This window comes from Pseudophryne corroboree, chromosome 2 (assembly GCF_028390025.1).
Source record: "Pseudophryne corroboree isolate aPseCor3 chromosome 2, aPseCor3.hap2, whole genome shotgun sequence".
Lineage (NCBI taxonomy): Eukaryota > Metazoa > Chordata > Amphibia > Anura > Myobatrachidae > Pseudophryne > Pseudophryne corroboree.
The window spans coordinates 381800325-381826639 of NC_086445.1; the positions used below are offsets into that span (position 1 = coordinate 381800325).

The 26315-nt window shown below is 46.0% G+C and overlaps 1 protein-coding gene across 2 annotated transcripts in view; it reads left to right on the forward strand.

Annotated features, from left to right (window-relative positions):
- The first annotated feature begins 22068 nt into the window (after positions 1–22068).
- The window catches only part of ITGBL1 (integrin subunit beta like 1), an 821186-nt gene continuing 816939 nt past the window's right edge, over positions 22069–26315 (forward strand). The window contains exon 1 of one of the 2 annotated variants that reach the window (XM_063953248.1): positions 22069–22308. In XM_063953248.1, the coding sequence (XP_063809318.1) occupies positions 22217–22308 (92 nt within the window). In that variant the 5' untranslated portion in view covers positions 22069–22216. The remainder of the gene's footprint in view (positions 22309–26315) is intronic. The other variant, XM_063953247.1, reaches the window with a different exon arrangement.

The window sequence follows — 26315 nt, forward strand, 5'->3', positions numbered from 1 at the left end:
CCCCCTAGGGGGTCGACACCTGAGTGGATGAACTGTTGGAAGGAGTTACGTGACAGTGTCAGCTCTGTATAAAAGACAGTGGTTGACATGAGACAGCCGGCTACTCAGCTTGTGCCTGTCCAGACGTCTCATAGGCCGTCAGGGGCTCTAAAGCGCCCGTTACCTCAGATGGCAGATATAGACGCCGACACGGATACTGACTCCAGTGTCGACGGTGAAGAGACAAATGTGACTTCCAGTAGGGCCACACGTTACATGATTGAGGCAATGAAAAATGTTTTACACATTTCTGATAATACGAGTACCACCAAAAAGGGGTATTATGTTCGGTGAGGAAAAACTACCGGTAGTTTTCCTGAATCTGAGAAATTAAATGAGGTGTGTGATGATGCGTGGGTTTCCCCCGATAACAACTGATAATTTCTAAAATGTTATTGGCATTATATCCTTTCCCGCCAGAGGTTAGGGTGCGTTGGGAAACACCCCCTAGGGTGGATAAAGCGCTCACACGCTTGTAAGGGCTCTACCCTCTCCTGAGATGGCCGCCCTTAAGGATCCTGCTGATAGAAAGCAGGAGGGTATCCTAAAATGTATTTACACACATACTGGTGTTATACTGCGACCAGCAATCGCCTCAGCCTGGATGTGCAGTGCTGGGTTGGCGTGGTCGGATTCCCTGACTGAAAATATTGATACCCTAGATAGGGACAGTATATTTTTGCCTATAGAGCATTTGAAAGATGCATTTCTATATATGCGTGATGCACAGCGGAATATTTGCCGACTGGCATCAAGTCTAAGTGCGTTGTCCATTTCTACCAGTAGAGGGTTATGGACACGTCAGTGGTCAGGTGATGCGTATTCCAAACGGCATTTGGAAGTATTGCCTTATTAAGGGGAGGAGTTATTTGGGGTCGGTCTTTCAGACCTGGTGGCCACGGCAACAGCTGGGAAATCCACGTTTGTACCCCAGGTCGCCTCTCAACATGAGAAGACGCCGTATTATCAGGCGCAGTCTTTTCGTGGATAAGCGGGCAAAAGGTTCCTCATTTCTGCCCCGTGACAGAGGGAGAGGAAAAAGGCTGCAGAAATCAGCCAGTTCCCAGGAACAGAAACCCTCTCCCGCCTCTGCCAAGCCCTCAGTATACGCTGGGACTTTACAAGCAGAATCAGGCACGGTGGGGGGCCCGTCTCAATGAATTTCAGCGCGCAGTGGGCTCACTCGCAAGTAGACCCCTGGATCCTTCAGGTGATATCTCAGGGGTACAAATTAGAATTCGAGACGTCTCCCCCTCGCCGTTTCCTAAAGTCGGCTTTACCGATGTCTCCTTCTGACAGGGAGACAGTTTTGGAAGCCATTCACAAGCTGTATTCCCAGCAGGTGATAATCAAGATACCCCTCCTGCAACAGGGAACGGGGTATTATTCCACACTGTTGTGGTACCGAAGCCGGACGGCTCGGTGAGACCGATTCTAAATCTAAAATCTTTGAACACTTACATACAGAGGTTCAAATTCAAGATTGAGTCACTCAGAGCAGTGATTGCGAACCTGGAAGAAGGGGACTACATGATGTCTCGGAACATCAAGGATGCTTACCTTCATGTCAAAATTTACCCTTCTCACCAAGGGTACCTCAGGTTTATGGTACAGAACTGTCACTAGCAGTTCAGACGCTGCCGTATGGATGGTCCACGGCACCCCGGGTCTTTACCAAGGTAATGGCCGAAATGATGATATTCCTTCAAAGGAAGGGAATTTTAGTTATCCCTTACTTGGACAATTCCCTGATAAGGGTAAGATCCAGGGAACAGTTGGAGGTCGGTGTAGCACTATCTCAGGTAGTGTTGCTGCAGCACGGTTGGATTCTCAATATTCCAAAATCGTAGCTGGTTCCGACGACTTGTCTTCTGTTCCTATGGATGATCCTGGACACAGTCCAGAAAAAGGTGTTTCTCCCGGAGGAGAAAGCCAGGGAGTTATCCGAGCTAGTCAGGAACCTCCTAAAACCGAGCCAAGTCTCAGTGCATCAATGCACAAGGGTTCTGGGTAAAATGGTGGCTTCCTACGAAGCAATCCCATTCGGCAGATTCCACGCAAGAACTTTCCAGTGGGACCTGCTGGACAAATGGTCCGGGTCGCATCTTCAGATGCATCAGCGGATAACCCTGTCACCAAGGACAAGGGGTCCCTCCTGTGGTGGTTGCAGAGTGCTCATCTTCTAGAGGGCCGCAGATTCGGCATTCAGGACTGGGTCCTGGTTACCACGGATGCCAGCCTGCGAGGCTGGGGAGCAGTCACACAGGGAAGGAATATCCAGGACTTATGGTCAAGCCTGGAGACATCACTTCACATAAATATCCTGAAGCTAAGGGACATTTACAATGCTCTAAGCTTAGCAAGACCTCTGCTTCAAGGTCAGCCGGTGTTGATCCAGTCGGACAACATCACGGCAGTCACCCACGTAAACAGACAGGGTGGCACAAGAAGCAGGAGGGCAATGGCAGAAGCTGCAAGGATTCTTCGCTGGGCGGAGAATCATGTGATAGCACTGTCAGCAGTATTCATTCCGGGAGTGGACAACTGGGAAGCAGACTTCCTCAGCACGACCTCCACCCGGGAGAGTGGGGACTTCACCCAGAAGTCTTCCACATGATTATAAACCGTTGGGAAAAACTCGACAGGTATTGCGCCAGGTCCAGGGACCCTCAGGCAATAGCTGTAGATGCTCTGGTAACACCGTGGGTGTACCAGTCAGTGTATTTGTTCCCTCCTCTGCCTCTCATACCCAAGGTACTGAGATTGATAAGATGGAGAGGAGTAAGCACTATATTCGTGGCTCCGGATTGGCCAAGAAGGACTTGGTAACCGGAACTTCAAGAGATGCTCACGGAGGATCCGTGGCCTCTACCTCTAAGAAGGGACCTGCTCCAGCAAGGACCCTGTCTGTTCCAAGACTTACCGCGGCTGCGTTTGACGGCATGGCGGTTGAACGCCGGATCCTGAAGGAAAAAAGGCATTCCGGATGAAGTCATCCCTATCCTGATCTAAGCCAGGAAGGATGTAACCGCAAAAACATTATCACCGCAATTGGCGAAAATATGTTGCGTGGTGCGAGGCCAGTAAGGCCCGACGGTGGAAATTCAACTGGGTCGATTCCTACATTTCCTGCAAACAGGAGTGTCTATGGGCCTGAAATTGGGGTCCATTAAGGTTCAAATTTCGGCCCTGTCAATTTTCTTCCAAAAAGAACTAGCTTCAGTCCCTGAAGTTCAGACGTTTGTAAAAGGGGTACTGCATATACATCCTTCTTTTGTGCCTCCAGTGGCACTTTGGGATCTCAATGTAGTTTTGGGTTCCAAAAGTCACATTGGTTTGAACCACTTAAATCTGTGGAGTTAAAATATCTCACATGGAAAGTGGTCATGCTGTTGGCCCTGGCCGGGGCCAGGCGCGTGTCAGAATTGGCGGCTTTATCCTGAAATAGCCCTTATCTGATGTTCCATTCGGACATGGCGGAATTGAGGACTCGTCCTCAGTTTCTCCCTAAGGTGGTTTCAGCGTTTCACCTGAACCAACCTATTTGTGGTGCCTGCGGCTACTAGGGACTTGGAGGACTCCAAGTTGCTAGACGTGGTCAGGGCCCTGAAAATATATGTTTCCAGGAGGGCTGGAGTCAGGAAATCTGACTCGCTGTTTATCCTGTATGCACCCAACAAGCTGGGTGCTCCTGCTTCTAAGCAGACTATTGCTCGTTGGATTTGTAGTACAATTCAGCTTGCACATTCTGTGGCAGGCCTGCCACAGCCAAAAATCTGTAAATGCCCACTCCACAAGGAAGGTGGGCTCATCTTGGGCGGCTGCCCGAGGGGTCTCGGCTTTACAACTTTGCCGAGCAGCTACTTGGTCAGGAGCAAATACGTTTGTAAAATTCTACAAAATTGATATCCTGGCTGAGGAGGACCTGGAGTTCTCTCATTTCGTGCTGCAGAGTCATCCGCACTCTCCCGCCAGTTTGGGAGCTTTGGTATAATCCCCATGGTCCTTACGGAGTCCCCAGCATCCACTTAGGACGTTAGAGAAAATAAGAATTTACTTACCGATAATTCTATTTCTCATAGTCCGTAGTGGATGCTGGGCGCCCATCCCAAGTGCGGATTGTCTGCAATACTTGTACATAGTTATTGTTACAAAAATCGGGTTATTATTGTTGTGAGCCATCTTTTCAGAGGCTCCTCTGTTATCATGCTGTTAACTGGGTTCAGATCACAGGTTATACGGTGTGATTGGTGTGGCTGGTATGAGTCTTACCCGGGATTCAAAATCCTTCATTATTGTGTACGCTCGTCCGGGCACAGTATCCTAACTGAGGCTTGGAGGAGGGTCATAGGGGGAGGAGCCAGTGCACACCAGATAGTCCTAAAGCTTTCTTTAGATGTGCCCAGTCTCCTGCGGAGCCGCTATTCCCCATGGTCCTTACGGAGTCCCCAGCATCCACTACGGACTATGAGAAATAGAATTATCGGTAAGTAAATTCTTATTTTTCAACAATTTTCAAATTGCCATAGCAGCTCTCCTAATTAAGTTACCGAGGTGGGAGTGGTGTCATTTTTCCTCTGTATTTGTGTATAAAGCACACTTAAAGTTAAAGACTTCATTCGGTTTGTTACTAGCTACCTTCCCATATACCCTTAGTTAATTTTAATCAGCATAGGTCCAGCAATGCTGTATAAAGATTAGGAATTTTATGGTCCGTTCATCTGCTCAATTGCGGCCATCTTGCTCTGTATAGCTATGCACTCCAGTGGAAATCTAGGTGCACTTGTATAAATCAGCTCAGTAGGTGAAAGGTTGTTTTCTCACTGCAAGTGGCTTTTTCGTTCTTTATAAAATACATCCTGTGTCTTGGCTGCTAAATCAGGGTTCTATAATTACTGAGTTTACTTATGATGGTCAATTAGAAATCAGTAATAGCCATACTATGTCATGTGACACTGAGCTTCGGCGACCAGCAGGCAATCACAGCATGAGGCATAAGGGTCATTCCGTGTCAAATCAACACACTGATTTTACCTTACCAACTCAGATTTTAAATTAATACAATTTGGTATATGGAGAGTATATACAGTATGTAGTCTAAGAAAAACACAAAATATTATTTAAATATCTCATGCCGTTTCCAAAATATGGCTATGTAACGTTTTCAAAATCTGTCAAAAATGCACAACCAGCATATTTTCAAATCACCATAGCAGCTCTCCTTACTAAGCTAGAGAGGTGGGAGTGGTGTCATTTTCCTGTGTTCCAATAGGCTTTGTGAGGAAACACTTTTTCCAAATTCAAACTGAAATTTTTAATCATGATTATCTCAAAAAGTGGGTCGATAAAAAAATTCAAACATTTTCAGGAAATTGTCTATACTAATGTTAAATGCTTGTCAAGATGTAAAAGTGGGAGGATAATGGGCTCATAGTTAAAAAATTATTTTAATGCAAGGTAGATTATTAAAAAAAAAGCCGGGTGTATTACAAGTTGGCAATGCCTCAGTGGTTTTTAAGGGTGGTCTTCTGTATGCCGAATGTCGGGATCCCGGCGCACAGTATACCGGCGCCGGAATCCCGACACTTAGCATACCGACAACTATTCTCCCTCGTGGGGGTCCACGACCCCCCTGGAGGGAGAATAATATAGTGTGGCGCGCTTAGCGCGCCACCGTGCCCGCAGCGTGGCGAGCGTAGCGAGCCCGCAAGGGGCTCCTCTGCGCTCGCCACGCTGTCGGTATGCCAGCGGTCGAGCTCCCGGCGCCGGTATGCTGGGCGCCGGGAGCCCGAGCGCCGGCATACCGTACGACACCCGTTTTTAAAGTGTCATCAGAGGACATGACAGAAATTCTTCCAGTTGGAGTTATAGGGTGGACTTTGCATAAGACATCTGTTAGAGGTATCCATAGTACATCAGGCTTCCTTGGATAGAAGAATGATGGTGAAGGTCCAGCTTTTAATTTCCATCACATAAGCAAGTCACCATTTCTTATTTAGAAAAATAAAATTCAAGTGCACTAAGAAAACAATGAAAACAATTATAAACTGTACAATTATCATGGAGTATAAATTAGAGATGAGCGGGTTCGGTTTCTCTGAAACCGAACCCGCACGAACTTCATGTTTTTTTCACGGGTCCGAGCAGACTCGGATCCTCCCGCCTTGCTCGGTTAACCCGAGCGCGCCCGAACGTCATCATGACGCTGTCGGATTCTCGCGAGACTCGGATTCTATATAAGGAGCCGCGCGTCGCCGCCATTTTCACACGTGCATTGAGATTGATAGGGAGAGGACGTGGCTGGCGTCCTCTCCATTAGAAATTAGATTAGAAGAGAGAGAGAGATTGTGCAGAGTCAGACAGAGTTTACCACAGTGACCAGTGCAGTTGTTGTTAGTTAACTTTTATTTATTTTAATATATCCGTTCTCTGCTATATCCGTTCTCTGCCTGAAAAAAAACGATACACAGCAGCAGCCAGTCACACAGTGTGACTCAGTCTGTGTGCACTCAGCTCAGCCCAGTGTGCTGCACATCAATGTATAAAAGGCAAAGCTTATAATAATTGTGGGGGAGACTGGGGAGCACTGCAGGTTGTTATAGCAGGAGCCCCCAGGAGTACATAATATTATATTAATTTAAAATTAAACAGTGCACACTTTTGCTGCAGGAGTGCCACTGCCAGTGTGACTAGTGGTGACCAGTGCCTGACCACCAGTATAGTAGTATATTGTTGTATGTATTGTATACTATCTCTTTATCAACCAGTCTATATTAGCAGCAGACACAGTACAGTGCGGTAGTTCACGGCTGTGGCTACCTCTGTGTCGGCAGTCGGAACTCGGCAGGCAGTCCGTCCATCCATAATTGTATTACAATATATACCACCTAACCGTGGTATTTTTTTTTCTTTCTTTATACCGTCGTCATAGTGTCATACTAGTTGTTACGAGTATACTACTATCTCTTTATCAACTAGTGTACAGTGCGGTAGTTCACGGCTGTGGCTACCTCTGTGTCGGCAGTCGGCAGGCAGTCCGTCCATCCATAATTGTATTATTATTATAATATATACCACCTAACCGTGGTTTTTTTTTCATTCTTTATACCGTCATAGTGTCATACTAGTTGTTACGAGTATACTACTATCTCTTTATCAACCAGTGTACAGTGCGGTAGTTCACGGCTGTGGCTACCTCTGTGTCGGCAGTCGGCAGGCAGTCCGTCCATCCATAATTGTATTATTATTATAATATATACCACCTAACCGTGGTTTTTTTTTCATTCTTTATACCGTCGTCATAGTGTCATACTAGTTGTTACGAGTATACTACTATCTCTTTATCAACCAGTGTACAGTGCGGTAGTTCACGGCTGTGGCTACCTCTGTGTCGGCAGTCGGCAGGCAGTCCGTCCATCCATAATTGTATTATTATTATAATATATACCACCTAACCGTGGTTTTTTTTTCATTCTTTATACCGTCGTCATAGTGTCATACTAGTTGTTACGAGTATACTACTATCTCTTTATCAACCAGTGTACAGTGCGGTAGTTCACGGCTGTGGCTACCTCTGTGTCGGCAGTCGGCAGGCAGTCCGTCCATCCATAATTGTATTATTATTATAATATATACCACCTAACCGTGGTTTTTTTTTCATTCTTTATACCGTCGTCATAGTGTCATACTAGTTGTTACGAGTATACTACTATCTCTTTATCAACCAGTGTACAGTGCGGTAGTTCACGGCTGTGGCTACCTCTGTGTCGGCAGTCGGCAGGCAGTCCGTCCATCCATAATTGTATTATTATTATAATATATACCACCTAACCGTGGTTTTTTTTTCATTCTTTATACCGTCGTCATAGTGTCATACTAGTTGTTACGAGTATACTACTATCTCTTTATCAACCAGTGTACAGTGCGGTAGTTCACGGCTGTGGCTACCTCTGTGTCGGCAGTCGGCAGGCAGTCCGTCCATCCATAATTGTATTATTATTATAATATATACCACCTAACCGTGGTTTTTTTTTCATTCTTTATACCGTCGTCATAGTGTCATACTAGTTGTTACGAGTATACTACTATCTCTTTATCAACCAGTGTACAGTGCGGTAGTTCACGGCTGTGGCTACCTCTGTGTCGGCAGTCGGCAGGCAGTCCGTCCATCCATAATTGTATTATTATTATAATATATACCACCTAACCGTGGTTTTTTTTTCATTCTTTATACCGTCGTCATAGTGTCATACTAGTTGTTACGAGTATACTACTATCTCTTTATCAACCAGTGTACAGTGCGGTAGTTCACGGCTGTGGCTACCTCTGTGTCGGCAGTCGGCAGGCAGTCCGTCCATCCATAATTGTATTATTATTATAATATATACCACCTAACCGTGGTTTTTTTTTCATTCTTTATACCGTCGTCATAGTGTCATACTAGTTGTTACGAGTATACTACTATCTCTTTATCAACCAGTGTACAGTGCGGTAGTTCACGGCTGTGGCTACCTCTGTGTCGGCAGTCGGCAGGCAGTCCGTCCATCCATAATTGTATTATTATTATAATATATACCACCTAACCGTGGTTTTTTTTTCATTCTTTATACCGTCGTCATAGTGTCATACTAGTTGTTACGAGTATACTACTATCTCTTTATCAACCAGTGTACAGTGCGGTAGTTCACGGCTGTGGCTACCTCTGTGTCGGCAGTCGGCAGGCAGTCCGTCCATCCATAATTGTATTATTATTATAATATATACCACCTAACCGTGGTTTTTTTTTCATTCTTTATACCGTCGTCATAGTGTCATACTAGTTGTTACGAGTATACTACTATCTCTTTATCAACCAGTGTACAGTGCGGTAGTTCACGGCTGTGGCTACCTCTGTGTCGGCAGTCGGCAGGCAGTCCGTCCATCCATAATTGTATTATTATTATAATATATACCACCTAACCGTGGTTTTTTTTTCATTCTTTATACCGTCGTCATAGTGTCATACTAGTTGTTACGAGTATACTACTATCTCTTTATCAACCAGTGTACAGTGCGGTAGTTCACGGCTGTGGCTACCTCTGTGTCGGCAGTCGGCAGGCAGTCCGTCCATCCATAATTGTATTATTATTATAATATATACCACCTAACCGTGGTTTTTTTTTCATTCTTTATACCGTCGTCATAGTGTCATACTAGTTGTTACGAGTATACTACTATCTCTTTATCAACCAGTGTACAGTGCGGTAGTTCACGGCTGTGGCTACCTCTGTGTCGGCAGTCGGCAGGTATCCAATACTAGTATCCAATCCATCCATCTCCATTGTTTACCTGAGGTGCCTTTTAGTTCTGCCTATAAAATATGGAGAACAAAAAAGTTGAGGTTCCAAAATTAGGGAAAGATCAAGATCCACTTCCACCTCGTGCTGAAGCTGCTGCCACTAGTCATGGCCGAGACGATGAAATGCCAGCAACGTCGTCTGCCAAGGCCGATGCCCAATGTCATAGTACAGAGCATGTCAAATCCAAAACACCAAATATCAGAAAAAAAAGGACTCCAAAACCTAAAATAAAATTGTCGGAGGAGAAGCGTAAACTTGCCAATATGCCATTTACCACACGGAGTGGCAAGGAACGGCTGAGGCCCTGGCCTATGTTCATGGCTAGTGGTTCAGCTTCACATGAGGATGGAAGCACTCAGCCTCTCGCTAGAAAACTGAAAAGACTCAAGCTGGCAAAAGCACCGCAAAGAACTGTGCGTTCTTCGAAATCCCAAATCCACAAGGAGAGTCCAATTGTGTCGGTTGCGATGCCTGACCTTCCCAACACTGGAGGTGAAGAGCATGCGCCTTCCACCATTTGCACGCCCCCTGCAAGTGCTGGAAGGAGCACCCGCAGTCCAGTTCCTGATAGTCAGATTGAAGATGTCAGTGTTGAAGTACACCAGGATGAGGAGGATATGGGTGTTGCTGGCGCTGGGGAGGAAATTGACCAGGAGGATTCTGATGGTGAGGTGGTTTGTTTAAGTCAGGCACCCGGGGAGACACCTGTTGTCCGTGGGAGGAATATGGCCGTTGACATGCCAGGTGAAAATACCAAAAAAATCAGCTCTTCGGTGTGGAGGTATTTCACCAGAAATGCGGACAACAGGTGTCAAGCCGTGTGTTCCCTTTGTCAAGCTGTAATAAGTAGGGGTAAGGACGTTAACCACCTCGGAACATCCTCCCTTATACGTCACCTGCAGCGCATTCATAATAAGTCAGTGACAAGTTCAAAAACTTTGGGTGACAGCGGAAGCAGTCCACTGACCAGTAAATCCCTTCCTCTTGTAACCAAGCTCACGCAAACCACCCCACCAACTCCCTCAGTGTCAATTTCCTCCTTCCCCAGGAATGCCAATAGTCCTGCAGGCCATGTCACTGGCAAGTCTGACGAGTCCTCTCCTGCCTGGGATTCCTCCGATGCATCCTTGCGTGTAACGCCTACTGCTGCTGGCGCTGCTGTTGTTGCCGCTGGGAGTCGATGGTCATCCCAGAGGGGAAGTCGTAAGCCCACTTGTACTACTTCCAGTAAGCAATTGACTGTTCAACAGTCCTTTGCGAGGAAGATGAAATATCACAGCAGTCATCCTACTGCAAAGCGGATAACTGAGGCCTTGGCATCCTGGGTGGTGAGAAACGTGGTTCCGGTATCCATCATTACTGCAGAGCCAACTAGAGACTTGTTGGAGGTACTGTGTCCCCGGTACCAAATACCATCTAGGTTCCATTTCTCTAGGCAGGCGATACCGAAAATGTACACAGACCTCAGAAAAAGAGTCACCAGTGTCCTAAAAAATGCAGCTGTACCCAATGTCCACTTAACCACGGACATGTGGACAAGTGGAGCAGGGCAGGGTCAGGACTATATGACTGTGACAGCCCACTGGGTAGATGTATGGACTCCCGCCGCAAGAACAGCAGCGGCGGCACCAGTAGCAGCATCTCGCAAACGCCAACTCTTTCCTAGGCAGGCTACGCTTTGTATCACCGCTTTCCAGAATACGCATACAGCTGAAAACCTCTTACGGCAACTGAGGAAGATCATCGCGGAATGGCTTACCCCAATTGGACTCTCCTGTGGATTTGTGGCATCGGACAACGCCAGCAATATTGTGTGTGCATTAAATCTGGGCCAATTCCAGCACGTCCCATGTTTTGCACATACCTTGAATTTGGTGGTGCAGAATTTTTTAAAAAACGACAGGGGCGTGCAAGAGATGCTGTCGGTGGCCAGAAGAATTGCGGGACACTTTCGGCGTACAGGCACCACGTACAGAAAACTGGAGCACCACCAAAAACTACTGAACCTGCCCTGCCATCATCTGAAGCAAGAAGTGGTAACGAGGTGGAATTCAACCCTCTATATGCTTCAGAGGTTGGAGGAGCAGCAAAAGGCCATTCAAGCCTATACAATTGAGCACGATATAGTAGGTGGAATGCACCTGTCTCAAGTGCAGTGGAGAATGATTTCAACGTTGTGCAAGGTTCTGATGCCCTTTGAACTTGCCACACGTGAAGTCAGTTCAGACACTGCCAGCCTGAGTCAGGTCATTCCCCTCATCAGGCTTTTGCAGAAGAAGCTGGAGGCATTGAAGAAGGAGCTAACACGGAGCGATTCCGCTAGGCATGTGGGACTTGTGGATGCAGCCCTTAATTCGCTTAACAAGGATTCACGGGTGGTCAATCTGTTGAAATCAGAGCACTACATTTTGGCCACCGTGCTCGATCCTAGATTTAAAGCCTACCTTGGATCTCTCTTTCCGGCAGACACAGGTCTGCTGGGGTTGAAAGACCTGCTGGTGACAAAATTGTCAAGTCAAGCGGAACGCGACCTGTCAACATCTCCTCCTTCACATTCTCCCGCAACTGGGGGTGCGAGGAAAAGGCTCAGAATTCCGAGCCCACCCGCTGGCGGTGATGCAGGGCAGTCTGGAGCGACTGCTGATGCTGACATCTGGTCCGGACTGAAGGACCTGACAACGATTACGGACATGTCGTCTACTGTCACTGCATATGATTCTCTCAACATTGATAGAATGGTGGAGGATTATATGAGTGACCGCATCCAAGTAGGCACGTCACACAGTCCGTACTTATACTGGCAGGAAAAAGAGGCAATTTGGAGGCCCTTGCACAAACTGGCTTTATTCTACCTAAGTTGCCCTCCCACAAGTGTGTACTCCGAAAGAGTGTTTAGTGCCGCCGCTCACCTTGTCAGCAATCGGCGTACGAGGTTACATCCAGAAAATGTGGAGAAGATGATGTTCATTAAAATGAATTATAATCAATTCCTCCGCGGAGACATTGACCAGCAGCAATTGCCTCCACAAAGTACACAGGGAGCTGAGATGGTGGATTCCAGTGGGGACGAATTGATAATCTGTGAGGAGGGGGATGTACACGGTGATATATCGGAGGGTGAAGATGAGGTGGACATCTTGCCTCTGTAGAGCCAGTTTGTGCAAGGAGAGATTAATTGCTTCTTTTTTGGGGGGGGTCCAAACCAACCCGTCATATCAGTCACAGTCGTGTGGCAGACCCTGTCACTGAAATGATGGGTTGGTTAAAGTGTGCATGTCCTGTTTTGTTTATACAACATAAGGGTGGGTGGGAGGGCCCAAGGATAATTCCATCTTGCACCTCTTTTTTCTTTTCTTTTTCTTTGCATCATGTGCTGATTGGGGAGGGTTTTTTGGAAGGGACATCCTGCGTGACACTGCAATGCCACTCCTAGATGGGCCCGGTGTTTGTGTCGGCCACTAGGGTCGCTAATCTTACTCACACAGCTACCTCATTGCGCCTCTTTTTTTCTTTGCGCCATGTGCTGTTTGGGGAGGGTTTTTTGGAAGGGACATCCTGCGTGACACTGCAGTGCCACTCCTAGATGTGCCCGGTGTTTGTGTCGGCCACTAGGGTCGCTAATCTTACTCACACAGTCAGCTACCTCATTGCGCCTCTTTTTTTCTTTGCGTCATGTGCTGTTTGGGGAGGGTTTTTTGGAAGGGCCATCCTGCGTGACACTGCAGTGCCACTCCTAGATGGGCCCGGTGTTTGTGTCGGCCACTAGGGTCGCTTATCTTTCTCACACAGTCAGCTACCTCATTGCGCCTCTTTTTTTCTTTGCGTCATGTGCTGTTTGGGGAGGGTTTTTTGGAAGGGACATCCTGCGTGACACTGCAGTGCCACTCCTAGATGGGCCCGGTGTTTGTGTCGGCCACTAGGGTCGCTAATCTTACTCACACAGCTACCTCATTGCGCCTCTTTTTTTCTTTGCGTCATGTGCTGTTTGGGGAGGGTTTTTTGGAAGGGACATCCTGCGTGACACTGCAGTGCCACTCCTAGATGGGCCCGGTGTTTGTGTCGGCCACTAGGGTCGCTTATCTTACTCACACAGCGACCTCGGTGCAAATTTTAGGACTAAAAATAATATTGTGAGGTGTGATGTGTTCAGAATAGGCTGAAAATGAGTGTAAATTATGTTTTTTGAGGTTAATAATACTTTGGGATCAAAATTACCCCCAAATTCTATGATTTAAGCTGTTTTTTAGGGTTTTTTGAAAAAAACACCCGAATCCAAAACACACCCGAATCCGACAAAAATAATTCGGTGAGGTTTTGCCAAAACGCGTTCGAACCCAAAACACGGCCGCGGAACCGAACCCAAAACCAAAACACAAAACCCGAAAAATTTCAGGCGCTCATCTCTAGTATAAATGAGGTTCTCTGTGTATATGTGGCCAAAAACAGTATGAGAGCCCATCCGGATGCACAGGTCCTGCAACGCTGTCTAAAGATTAGGGGGCACTATTATAACAAGTCCTGACCTTGATAAATTGATATGTAGCTTTAGAATAAGCACTATAGTCTGCAGTCACCCAGTTGTGATTGGCACTCTTAACTTTAAACATGTGCACCCCTCTTCTGTCTATGCAGGCTTTCACTGATAACTGTCCGGCTAGTGGCACAGTGAGTTTTAATGAGTCTTGCAGTAGATTACACCAGAGATCTCTGATGGGTGGTGACAGTGGAAAGACTTTGAGCACTTTTCCCATTAATCCAGCTTTTATTAGTTGGGCCTCCTGAGGAAGCCAATTTTGCTGGCTGCCTCTGGGTGTTCCAGTGGTGTGCGGTGAGTTGAGGCAGAGCCTTTCCGGTCATACTAACGTATAAGCCAGAGTTTTGAGTATATTAAAGGGTCTATTTACTAAGCCTTGGACGGAGATAAAGTCAACGGAGATAAAGTACCAGACAATCAGCTCCTTACTGTCATTTTTCAAACCCAGCCTTTGACATTGCGGATTGGCTGGTACTTTATCTCTGTTGACTTTATCTACATCTAAGGCTTAGTAAATAGACCTCAAAGTATATGAAAAAAACAGAGAATATAATAGAAATATCTTCTTTGTATTATTGTAATCATTTTTGTAGTCAAAACTCTGGAGTAAAAAGTCTATGGCAGGTGAGGTAGTGCCTATCTTTTCCTCACATCTTTGCTCAAAACTCACCAAATTTCCAGCAGTATATACTGTATCACATGTGTATAATAACCACATGCACCCTTGGGCTCATATATTGGGGTAAATTTACTAAGATGGGATTTCTATTTCAGATGGGATGTTGCCCATAGCAACCAATCAGATTCCAGGTATTCTTTTCTAGAAGGTGCTAGATAAATGAGACGTAGGATCTGATTGGTTGCTATGGGCAACATCCCATCTGAAATAGAACTCCCATCTTAGTAAATTTACCCCATTGTGTGTAAATCTGGCTCTGATACTAGTTAGTGCCTCTTGAGCGATTTACCTCATCGCACATCAATGGGGTGTTCATATGCAATGTATTTGCACCATTTTTCAAAAGTTATGTTAAAGCATCTGGTAATTATGAACAAATAATACGAACAAAGCTGCAATGTTTGCGATATCTCTTAATTTGGAATGTTTCAAATTAATTTGATGGCTATTATTATTTTGAAATGTTTAATTTTAGTGATGTAATGGGTTATATTGTATACGTGAATTGAGTGAAGCTGATTGCTTTTCATATCATTGGCCTTGAGAGAAGTTTAAATGAGTTGTTGTTGTTTGCTGCTGTGGTGTAAGAATTGCACTGGCTGAAAGCCAGGGGAGGCAGCATGTGATTGATGACCACGGCTCACAGCCAAGCACACACTCACCTCTGATCTGTCACCCATTGGGAAAATCACCCAGACTGATTGCTGTTTAATTCAAGGGGATTATACAAAAGTTTTACAAATCACTACATTCTAAAACACCCACCTGAGAGTAGAATGATGCACTGCTTCTAACCTCCTGAGCTGAATTAAATGGTTAAATGGTGCTTTAAAATACCTTTTTGTATCAGGTAAATCAATCAGCTTAGATATACAGTAAGCGGGATGTAGAGTCGCAAAGCATTCTGTAATGGGTGGGATAGAATAGGGGGGCCTACACACTCAGCGATGCTTGCAATTTTGACAATGATCGATCTGAATGATGATGGATCATCGTCCAAATGAACTTGCATTGCAAAGCGACAGAGAACCAATGATGAACGACCGCGGGGCCGCGCATCGTTCATCGTTGGTGCATACACACTGAGCGATATATATGATTTCTCGTTCATTACTGAACAAGATCGTTCATATCGCCTGCACACATCGGCAAGTGTGTAGGGCCCATTAGTTGATTTGGTAGTGCTATACAGTAGGTTAATTTCTCTGACGTCCTAAGTGGATGCTGGGGACTCCGTCAGGACCATGGGGATTAGCGGCTCCGCAGGAGACAGGGCACAAAAATAAAAGCTTTAGGACTAGGTGGTGTGCACTGGCTCCTCCCCCTATGACCCTCCTCCAAGCCTCAGTTAGGTTTTTGTGCCCGGCCGAGAAGGGTGCAATCTAGGTGGCTCTCCTAAAGAGCTGCTTAGAATAAAAGTTTGTTAGGTTTTTTATTTTCAGTGAGACCTGCTGGCAACAGGCTCACTGCATCGAGGGACTAAGGGGAGAAGAAGTGAACTCACCTGCGTGCAGGATGGATTGGCTTCTTAGGCTACTGGACACTAGCTCCAGAGGGACGATCACAGGTACAGCCTGGATGGGTCACCGGAGCCGCGCCGCCGGCCCCCTTACAGATGCTGAAGAGAGAAGAGGTCCAGAAATCGGCGGCTGAAGACTTCCCAGTCTTCTTAAGGTAGCGCACAGCACTGCAGCTGTGCGCCATTGCTCTCAGCACACTTCACACCGCGGTCACTGAGGGTGCAGGGCGCTGGGGGGGGCGCCCTGGGCAGCAATGTAATTACCTTTACTGGCTAAAAATACATCACATATAGTCCCTGGGCTATATGGATGTATTTAACCCCTGCCAGGATTACAGAAAAAACCGGGAGAAGAGCCCGCCGTGAAGGGGGCGGGGCCTATCTCCTCAGCACACAGCGCCATTTTTCCCACACAGATCCGCTGGTGGGAAGGCTCCCAGGCTCTCCCCTGCACTGCACTACAGAAACAGGGTTAAAACAGAGAGGGGGGGGCATATTTTGGCGATATAAATATATATTAAGCTGCTATAAGGGAAAACACTTACTATAAGGTTGTCCCTGTATAATTATAGCGCCTTGGTGTGTGCTGGCAAACTCTCCCTCTGTCTCCCCAAAGGGCTAGTGGGGTCCTGTCCTCTATCAGAGCATTCCCTGTGTGTGTGCTGTGTGTCGGTACGTGTGTGTCGACAGGTATGAGGACGATGTTAGTGGAGGCGGAGCAATTGCCTGTAATGGGATGTCACCCCCTAGGGAGTCGACACCGGAATGGATGGCTTTATTTATGGAATTACGTGATAGTGTCAACACGCTACAAGGTCAGTTGACGATATGAGACGGCCGGCAAACCAATTAGTACCTGTCCAGGCGTCTCAAACACCGTCAGGGGCTTTAAAACGCCCATTACCTCAGTCGGTCGACATAGACACAGACACGGACACTGACTCCAGTGTCGACGGTGAAGAAACAAACGTATTTTCCAGTAGGGCCACACGTTACATAATCACGGCAATGAAGTAGGCGTTACATATTCTGATACTACAAGTACCAAAAAAATGGGTATTATGTGGGGTGTGAAAAAAACTACCTGTAGTTTTTCCTGAATCAGATAAATTGATTGAAGTGTGTGATGAAGCGTGGGTTACCCCCGATAGGAAGTGCTAATTTCAAAGAAGTTATTGGCATTATACCCTTTCCCGCCAGAGGTTAGGGCGCGCTGGGAAACACCCCCTAGGGTAGATAAGGCGCTCACACGCTTATCAAAACAAGTGGCGTTACCGTCTCCTGATACGGCCGCCCTCAAAGATCCAGCTGATAGGAGGCTGGAAAATACTCTAAAAAGTATATACACACATACTGATGTTATACTGCGACCAGCATCGCCCCAGCATGGATGTGCAGTGATGGGGGGGTTCGGTCGGAATCTCTGACTGAAAATATTGATACCCTTGACAGGGACAGTATTTTATTGACTATAGAGCATTTAAAGGATGCATTTCTATATATGCGTGATGCACAGAGGGATATTTGCACTCTGGCATCAAGAGTAAGTGCGATGTCCATTTCTGCCAGAAGATGTTTATGGACACGACAGTGGTCAGGTGATGCGGATTCCAAACGGCACATGGAAGTATTGCCGTATAAAGGGGAGGAGTTATTTGGGGTCGGTCTATCGGACCTGGTGGCCACGGCAACAGCTGGAAAATCCACCTTTTTTATCCCAAGTCACCTCTCAGCAGAAAAAGACACCGTCTTTTCAGCCTCAGTCCTTTCGTCCCCATAAGGGCAAGCGGGCAAAAGGCCAGTCATATCTGCCCCGGGGTAGAGGAAAGGGAAAAAGACTGCAGCAGGCAGCCCCTTCCCAGGAACAGAAGCCCTCCACCGCTTCTGCCAAGGCCTCAGCATGACGCTGGGGCCTTACAAGCGGACTCAGGTACGGTGGGGGGTCGTCTCAAGAGTTTCAGCGCGCAGTGGGCTCACTCGCAAGTGGACCCCTGGATCCTACAGGTAGTATCCCAGGGGTACAGATTGGAATTCGAGACGTCTCCCCCTCGCAGGTTCCTGAAGTCTGCTTTACCAACGTCTCCCTCCGACAGGGAGGCAGTATTGGAAGCAATTCACAAGCTGTATTCCCAGCAGGTGATAATAAGAGTACCCCTCCTACGACAGGGAAAGGGGTATTATTCCACACTATTTGTGATACCGAAGCCAGACGGCTCGGTGAGACCTATTTTAAATCTGAAATCTTTGAACACTTACATACAAAGGTTCAAATTCAAGATGGAGTCACTCAGAGCAGTGATAGCGAACCTGGAAGAAGGGGACTATATGGTGTCCCTGGACATCAAGGATGCTTTCCTCCATGTCCAAATTTGCCCTTCTCACCAAGGGTACCTCAGGTTCGTAGTACAGAACTGTCACTATCAGTTTCAGACGCTGCCGTTTGGATTGTCCACGGCACCCCGGGTCTTTACCAAGGTAATGGCCGAAATGATGATTCTTCTTCGAAGAAAAGGCGTCTTAATTATCCCTTACTTGGACGATCTCCTGATAAGGGCAAAGTCCAGGGAACAGTTGGAGGTCGGAGTAGCACTATCTTGGATACTGCTACAACAGCACGGGTGGATTCTAAATATTCCAAAATCGCAGCTGATCCCGACGACACGTCTGCTGTTCCTAGGGATGATTCTGGACACAGTCCAGAAAAAGGTGTTTCTCCCGGAGGAGAAAGCCAGGGAGTTATCCGAGCTAGTCAGGAACCTCCTAAAACCAGGAAAAGTGTCAGTGCATTATTGCACAAGGGTCCTGGGAAAAATGGTGGCTTCCTACGAAGCGATTCCATTCGGCAGATTTCACGCAAGAACTTTTCAGTGGGATCTGCTGGACAAATGGTCCGGATCGCATCTTCAGATGCATCAGCGGATAACCCTGTCTCCAAGGACAAGGGTGTCTCTTCTGTGGTGGCTGCAGAGTGCTCATCTACTAGAGGGCCGCAGATTCGGCATTCAGGACTGGGTCCTGGTGACCACGGATGCCAGCCTGAGGGGCTGGGGAGCAGTCACACAGGGAAAAAATTTCCAGGGAGTGTGGTCAAGTCTGGAGACTTCACTTCACATAAACATACTGGAGTTAAGGGCAATTTACAATGCTCTAAGCCTAGCAAGACCTCTGCTTCAAGGTCAACCGGTACTGATCCAGTCAGACAACATCACGGCAGTCGCCCACGTAAACAGACAGGGCGGCACAAGAAGCAGGAGGGCAATGGCAGAAGCTGCAAGGATTTTCCGCTGGGCGGAAAATCATGTGATAGCACTGTCAGCAGTGTTCACGATCTCCACCCGGGAGAGTGGGGACTTCATCCGGAAGTCTTCCACATGATTGTGAACCGTTGGGAAAGACCAAAGGTGGACATGATGGCGTCCCGCCTCAACAAAAAACTGGACAGGTATTGCGCCAGGTCAAGAGACCCTCAGGCAATAGCTGTGGACGCTCTGGTAACACCGTGTGTGTACCAGTCAGTGTATGTGTTCCCTCCTCTGCCTCTCATACCCAAGGTACTGAGAATTATAAGACGGAGAGGAGTAAGAACTATACTTGTGGCTCCGGATTGGCCAAGAAGGACTTGGTTCCCGGAACTTCAAGAGATGCTCACAGAGGACCCATGGCCTCTGCCGCTAAGAAGGGACTTGCTTCAGCAAGGACCCTGTCTGTTCCAAGACTTACCGCGGCTGCGTTTGACGGCATGGCGGTTGAACGCCGGATTCTAAGGGAAAAAGGCATTCCGGAAGAAGTCATACCTACCCTGGTCAAAGCCAGGAAGGAGGTGACCGCACAACATTATCACCGCATTTGGCGAAAATATGTTGTGTGGTGTGAGGCCAGGAAGGCCCCCACGGAGGAATTTCAACTCGGTCGATTCCTGCATTTCCTGCAAACAGGAGGGTCTATGGGCCTCAAATTGGGGTCCATTAAGGTTCAAATTTCGGCCCTGTCGATTTTCTTCCAGAAAGAATTGGCTTCAGTTCCTGAAGTCCAGACATTCGTCAAGGGAGTACTGCATATATAACCCCCTTTTGTGCCTCCAGTGGCACCGTGGGATCTCAACGTAGTTCTGGGATTCCTCAAATCACATTGGTTTGAACCGCTCAAATCTGTGGATTTGAAATATCTCACATGGAAAGTGACCATGCTGTTGGCCCTGGCCTCGGCCAGGCGAGTGTCAGAATTGGCGGCTTTGTCTCACAAAAGCCCATATCTGATTTTCCATTCGGACAGGGCAGAACTGCGGACTCGTCCCCAGTTTCTCCCTAAGGTGGTGTCAGCGTTTCACCTGAACCAACCTATTGGGGTGCCTGCGGCTACTAGGGACTTGGAGGACTCCAAGTTGCTAGACGTTGTCAGGGCCCTGAAAACATATGTTTCCAGGACGGCTGGAGTCAGGAAAACTGACTCGCTGTTTATCCTGTATGCACCCAACAAGCTGGGTGCTCCTGCTTCTAAGCAGACGATTGCTCGTTGGATTTGTAGTACAATTCAGCTTGCACATTCTGTGGCAGGCCTGCCACAGCCAAAATCTGTAAATGCCCATTCCACAAGGAAGGTGGGCTCATCTTGGGCGGCTGCCCGAGGGGTCTCGGCTTTACAACTTTGCCGAGCTGCTACTTGGTCAGGGGCAAACACGTTTGCAAAATTCTACAAATTTGATACCCTGGCTGAGGAGGACCTGGAGTTCTCTCATTCGGTGCTGCAGAGTCATCCGCACTCTCCCGCCCGTTTGGGAGCTTTGGTATAATCCCCATGGTCCTGACGGAGTCCCCAGCATCCACTTAGGACGTCAGAGAAAATAAGAATTTACTTACCGATAATTCTATTTCTCGTAGTCCGTAGTGGATGCTGGGCGCCCATCCCAAGTGCGGATTGTCTGCAATACTTGTACATAGTTATTGTTACAAAAATCGGGTTATTATTGTTGTGAGCCATCTTTTCAGAGGCTCCTCTGTTATCATGCTGTTAACTGGGTTCAGATCACAAGTTGTACAGTGTGATTGGTGTGGCTGGTATGAGTCTTACCCGGGATTCAAAATCCTTCCTTATTGTGTACGCTCGTCCGGGCACAGTATCCTAACTGAGGCTTGGAGGAGGGTCATAGGGGGAGGAGCCAGTGCACACCACCTAGTCCTAAAGCTTTTATTTTTGTGCCCTGTCTCCTGCGGAGCCGCTAATCCCCATGGTCCTGACGGAGTCCCCAGCATCCACTACGGACTACGAGAAATAGAATTATCGGTAAGTAAATTCTTATTTTTTCAAAGTTTACATTTTTGGAGGGATTATTATGAAGAGTGCAGCTGTGAGAGTGAAACAATCAGTGTGCACTGCCTTATTATTACCAAGGTGTACAGTACTTCAAACAGAACTTAGAATGCTTTCCAGTTTGTATTAAAATAGTAGAAAACTGCACAATACAGAATTCTATTATGCAATCCGATAAATGCTAAAGCATTCAGGCACTGCAATATTATATTGTGCTCCAACTGACAGGGTTAATTCGCTGCTTGCACTGGTCACCAGATGATCCCTTCTCTCTATACAGTAGACACGACACACACGGCTTATTTATATACTGTAGATGAGTTCTGAAACTTGGAATTTCTTTTTTTCTTGTTAAAAAGTATTTGGGATTTTCTGTTCTCTAATGCAAAAATGTGTGTATCTGTTTCTGAAACAGTACTATATTTACATGCAAGTAATGTCACATGTGAAATAAGTGTTTTAATGTAAAATGCTTTCTACAGGTATTTCAAGAATGATGTAGTCTGTTCAAGGGAAAATGTCTGGACAGGATACTTTGTGTGTCAAAATAAAACATCTGGATTTCCAACTGTTTCTAATTACATGACTGACTAGACTGCAACTTTAGGTTTTGGCACTACAGTCCCTCCTAGAGAGCTGCCCAAATCCTTGCAGGCAGCTAATCACAGGCACTGTGCAGGATAGCTTGTGAGCCGGTTTTGGCCAGCTTAGAACACTGGAGTTCCAGTGTGAGCTGTGTTATAGGGGAGAGCTGCAAGTGCTGTGTATAGTCTGCACAAACTCTTCTAACTGGATCAAGTATGTATGCTAGAGCTCTGGTCAACCTTGTGTGGGCTTCTTTCTTCTTCAGTGTCCTTGCTGCGGTGCCGCACATCCCCTCGCTGAGCCTGAAGTAAGTGCTTATTCCCACTGAGGCTTGCTGGTTGCTTATTAAACACACTTACATGTGGTTTAGATTCAAGCTGCAGGATCCCAAACTCTGGATCAGGTTCTGTTCTAAACAAATAGTTTTATATATAGTAAGGTTGAAATTGTCTGTGTTCCTTTACATAGTAATATGACAACGTGTGATTTTGTTTTGCCCTTTATTTGGATACAGGGTCACCCATGGCCAAATTGCCTAATTATGAAAACAATGGGACTGGATTAGTGTGCAGGAGGGGGCCTGACCTCAGGAACTGTTAAGAACACCTGAAAAATCTTATTGTATTCTGTGCTGTATGTTTATGAAAGTGTCTACACGTGTCCTCGTGATCTGTCATTTGTATAGATTGGACAATATATTGCAACGAAAAAATAAAAAGTGTAACCGAGTCCTATAGCTGAAGATATTGTAACCTGTGATATACCGAGAGAAATATAAATTTATAGTATAGGATCGAACTTATACAAAATCAGTTATAGGCAGTTCTAATAATGTTAGTACTTTCCTATGCTGAAAGTTTTTTTCTGTTATTCTTTTGATACTAAAAAACTCTTAATTCAGATTACAGATTGTGTATAATTTATGTAAGCAATTGTAGTGATGGGTATAAGTCAAGTGTATTTAACTTCAGTTACTGATGGTAGTTATGGTAGTATTCAAGCATTTGTTACAGTGGATATTACAGGCCAAGTGTATTATGTTGGAATGAAAACTACACATCTGCATGTACAGTATCTGCCTCATCCACATGACTATGAGTATGCCAAACCTTGGAAATTATCTGTACATGCACTTAATACAAATTTCCTGACCCTCAGTATTTCTTTATATAATTCTAAAATGTACTGTAATAGGCTGCAGCCTGTTGTGTTGACCAGTCACAGTGCAGGTTTTTATTGGTTTCTAGGAACTATAGAGCTGCGGTAGCTTGAGGCAGTGCATAGCTAAAGTCTGGTTTGTGTGGCACAATGTATACTATAATAGGGGGGCAAACTGTACAGACAATAGTTGATTATTTTATACCGTTTAGTTGCACTGGGTCGCACGATATGATGACACTGAGGCATACTGTATGCTTCTTTGAATCAACCTTTTTGAATCACAGACACCTTTATGAAAAGAAATATTTACCAAGAATCAAGGCATGATTAACAATGGGACAGATGAGACTACAGCTCCAAATCCCCACATTAAAATAGGTCCATAAACATGTGCAGAGCTGGATTAAGGGTTTGGGGGCTTGGGGCACTTAAGCATGGGCGCCTCCAAATTTCATCATTTGGGCCACGGGGATCCGGATTCTCGTGCACAAGCCACACATGGGTGCATGTCACTGAGGGGGGGGGAGGAGGAGATATCTTCCTCAGCCTCACAAAGCAGGAGACACCATCCCCCCTCGAAATGCAGGAAAGGTCCACCAAAATGGGGGTGGTTGGGAGGAATACATCATACATAGTCACACACATACTGTATACACATATAGTAACACATGTACACACATATACAGTCACACTTATACAGGTTGAGTATCCCTTATCCAAAATGCTTGGGACCAGAGGTATTTTGGATATGGGATTTTTCCGTATTTTGGAATAATTGCATACCATAATGAGATATCATGGTGATGGGACCTAAATCTAAGCACAGAATGCATTTATATTTCATATACACCTTATACACACAGCCTGAAGGTACTTTTAGCCAATATTTTTAATAACTTTGTGCATTAAACAAAGTGTGTGTACATTCACACAATTCATTTAGGTTTCATATACACCTTATACACACAGTCTGAAGGTCATTTAATACAGTATTTTAAATAACTTTGTGTATTAAACAAAGTTTGTGTACATTGAGCCATAAGAAAACAAAGATTTCACTATCTCACTCTCACTCAAAAAAGTCCGTATTTCGGAATATTTCGTATTTCAGAATATTTGGATATGGGATACTCAACCTGTATACACACACAAACATGCATAGTCATACACATATGCATCATACATAGTCACACACATACTGTATGAAGTCACCTATATACACACATACAGTCATATACTTTTACACAAACATACAGTCACACACTTATACACACACAAACATACATAGTCCCACACATATACCATGCCCTCCAACATTTTGCACATAAGAATCAGCACAAATTAGAAAAGGGTGTGTGGCCACGGGTAAAGGGGGCGTGGCCATGCCCCCTTTCCTATACTCTCAATGGAAGTTTGGAGAATCAAAAATCGGTACAGACCATAAAAAAAGGTACTGTACCTGCCAAAAAGGTACAGTTGGAGGGTATGCATGTACACATACAGTCACACACTAATAAATAAATACATACATGCAGTCACACACTTTTACATATACATGCAGTCACACACTTATACAACATATATAGTCACACACACAAGTACATACTGTACATCAGGGGTGTGGAACCTTTGGCCCTCCAGCAGTTGTTGAACTACACATACCAGCATGCCCTGCAACGGTTTTGCTATTTCGCCATGCTAAAATTGTTGCAGGGCATGCTGGGATCTGTAGTTCAACAAGAGTTGAAGGGCCGCAGGTTCCCGACACCTACTCTACATAGTCATACACATAAATACATTCAGAGACACACATACATACATACATACATACAATACATACTGTATAATCACACTTATATACATACGTACAGGCACACATATATACAAATACATATACTTACAGTCATACACTTACAGACAGACAATAAATTTCCACCCTCTCACCTTACAGGGTATGCTGCCTGTTACTGAAGCATCTTCTCCTCTACTGTCTTCTCTCTCACCCATGCCGCTGGCACTGACTGTATATTGCTGTGTAGCCCCACCCCCTGCTTCAATTCCATCTTCCATCCTTTTTTTCTCTTTTTCAACAGCTTGAAGCCTCCTGTCCAGCTCTGCAGTGCACTGCAGCTGTAATCAATGGCTAAGGGCCCCCTGAGTGAGGGGGGTCTGGGGTGACATGATCCCTGCCCCCCTTTAATCCAGCTCTGATCATAGCAGCATTCATGATGAACAGCCAACTGCATGTACTGTCATAAATTAATATAAAAACTGTACTTCTATTTTCCTTAGAACATTATTCAATTTTTCTACTTTTACATAATTAGGAAGATAAAGGACTGATAGTGCAGGGGTATGCACAACCACATGGACGTGACCACACAGACCAATGGTCACAGCTCCTCTCATAACAGGCCTTTGATCATTTTCAGGATAAGATGGCAGGGCCATTTTAACAGCAGTGTAGGCCCCTGGGCAAAGCAATGTACTGGGGCCCCTACCCCTCCCCCAGCGGCAAGGGTGGGGGTGCCATTGGTGGCAGCTTTAATGTCCTGCGGGTTGTAGGGGGTGTTCTATCTTCCGCTCAGCATGTAGGACCTGAAGCAATAGTTTTTGCTAATACCTCCTATACTGCACAGATGGAGGGAGATGGGGCAGAGGGGAGAACACTAAAATGTAGAAGGAAGCATTGGGCTGAATTAAGGGTCCCCAGTACATGACTTCCAGGGTAGCAGGGGAGGGGTGGATAGTGGAGTGGGCTTAATATTCATCATTTTCCAGTGGGAGGGCAGCTTACTTGACTGCAGATATCTCAAGTTTCTTGGGATAAAAACTAGAGAGTCACACCTTTCAGGAGGTATTGGGGACTTGGGGATCAGAGATCAGGAGCCAGATCAATCCACCAACATAAATATAAAACTGCATACCAGGTGTGTGGAGCTTGAGCAGGGACCAGCTGATGGAAGGCTGATATCTCTGGTTCTGGGCACAGTAGAGGCAAGTTGCCAGTGTCCACCAAAAGGGGAGAGTCACAGCTTTTGGTGTATACCCTCAAAAAAACTAAGTCAGACAGAACCCGAGATATCTCGCTGGAAGAGCAATTAACAGGCTCAGATGGGGGACCACTGTTTTGAAGTTTGATATCTCCTGTTC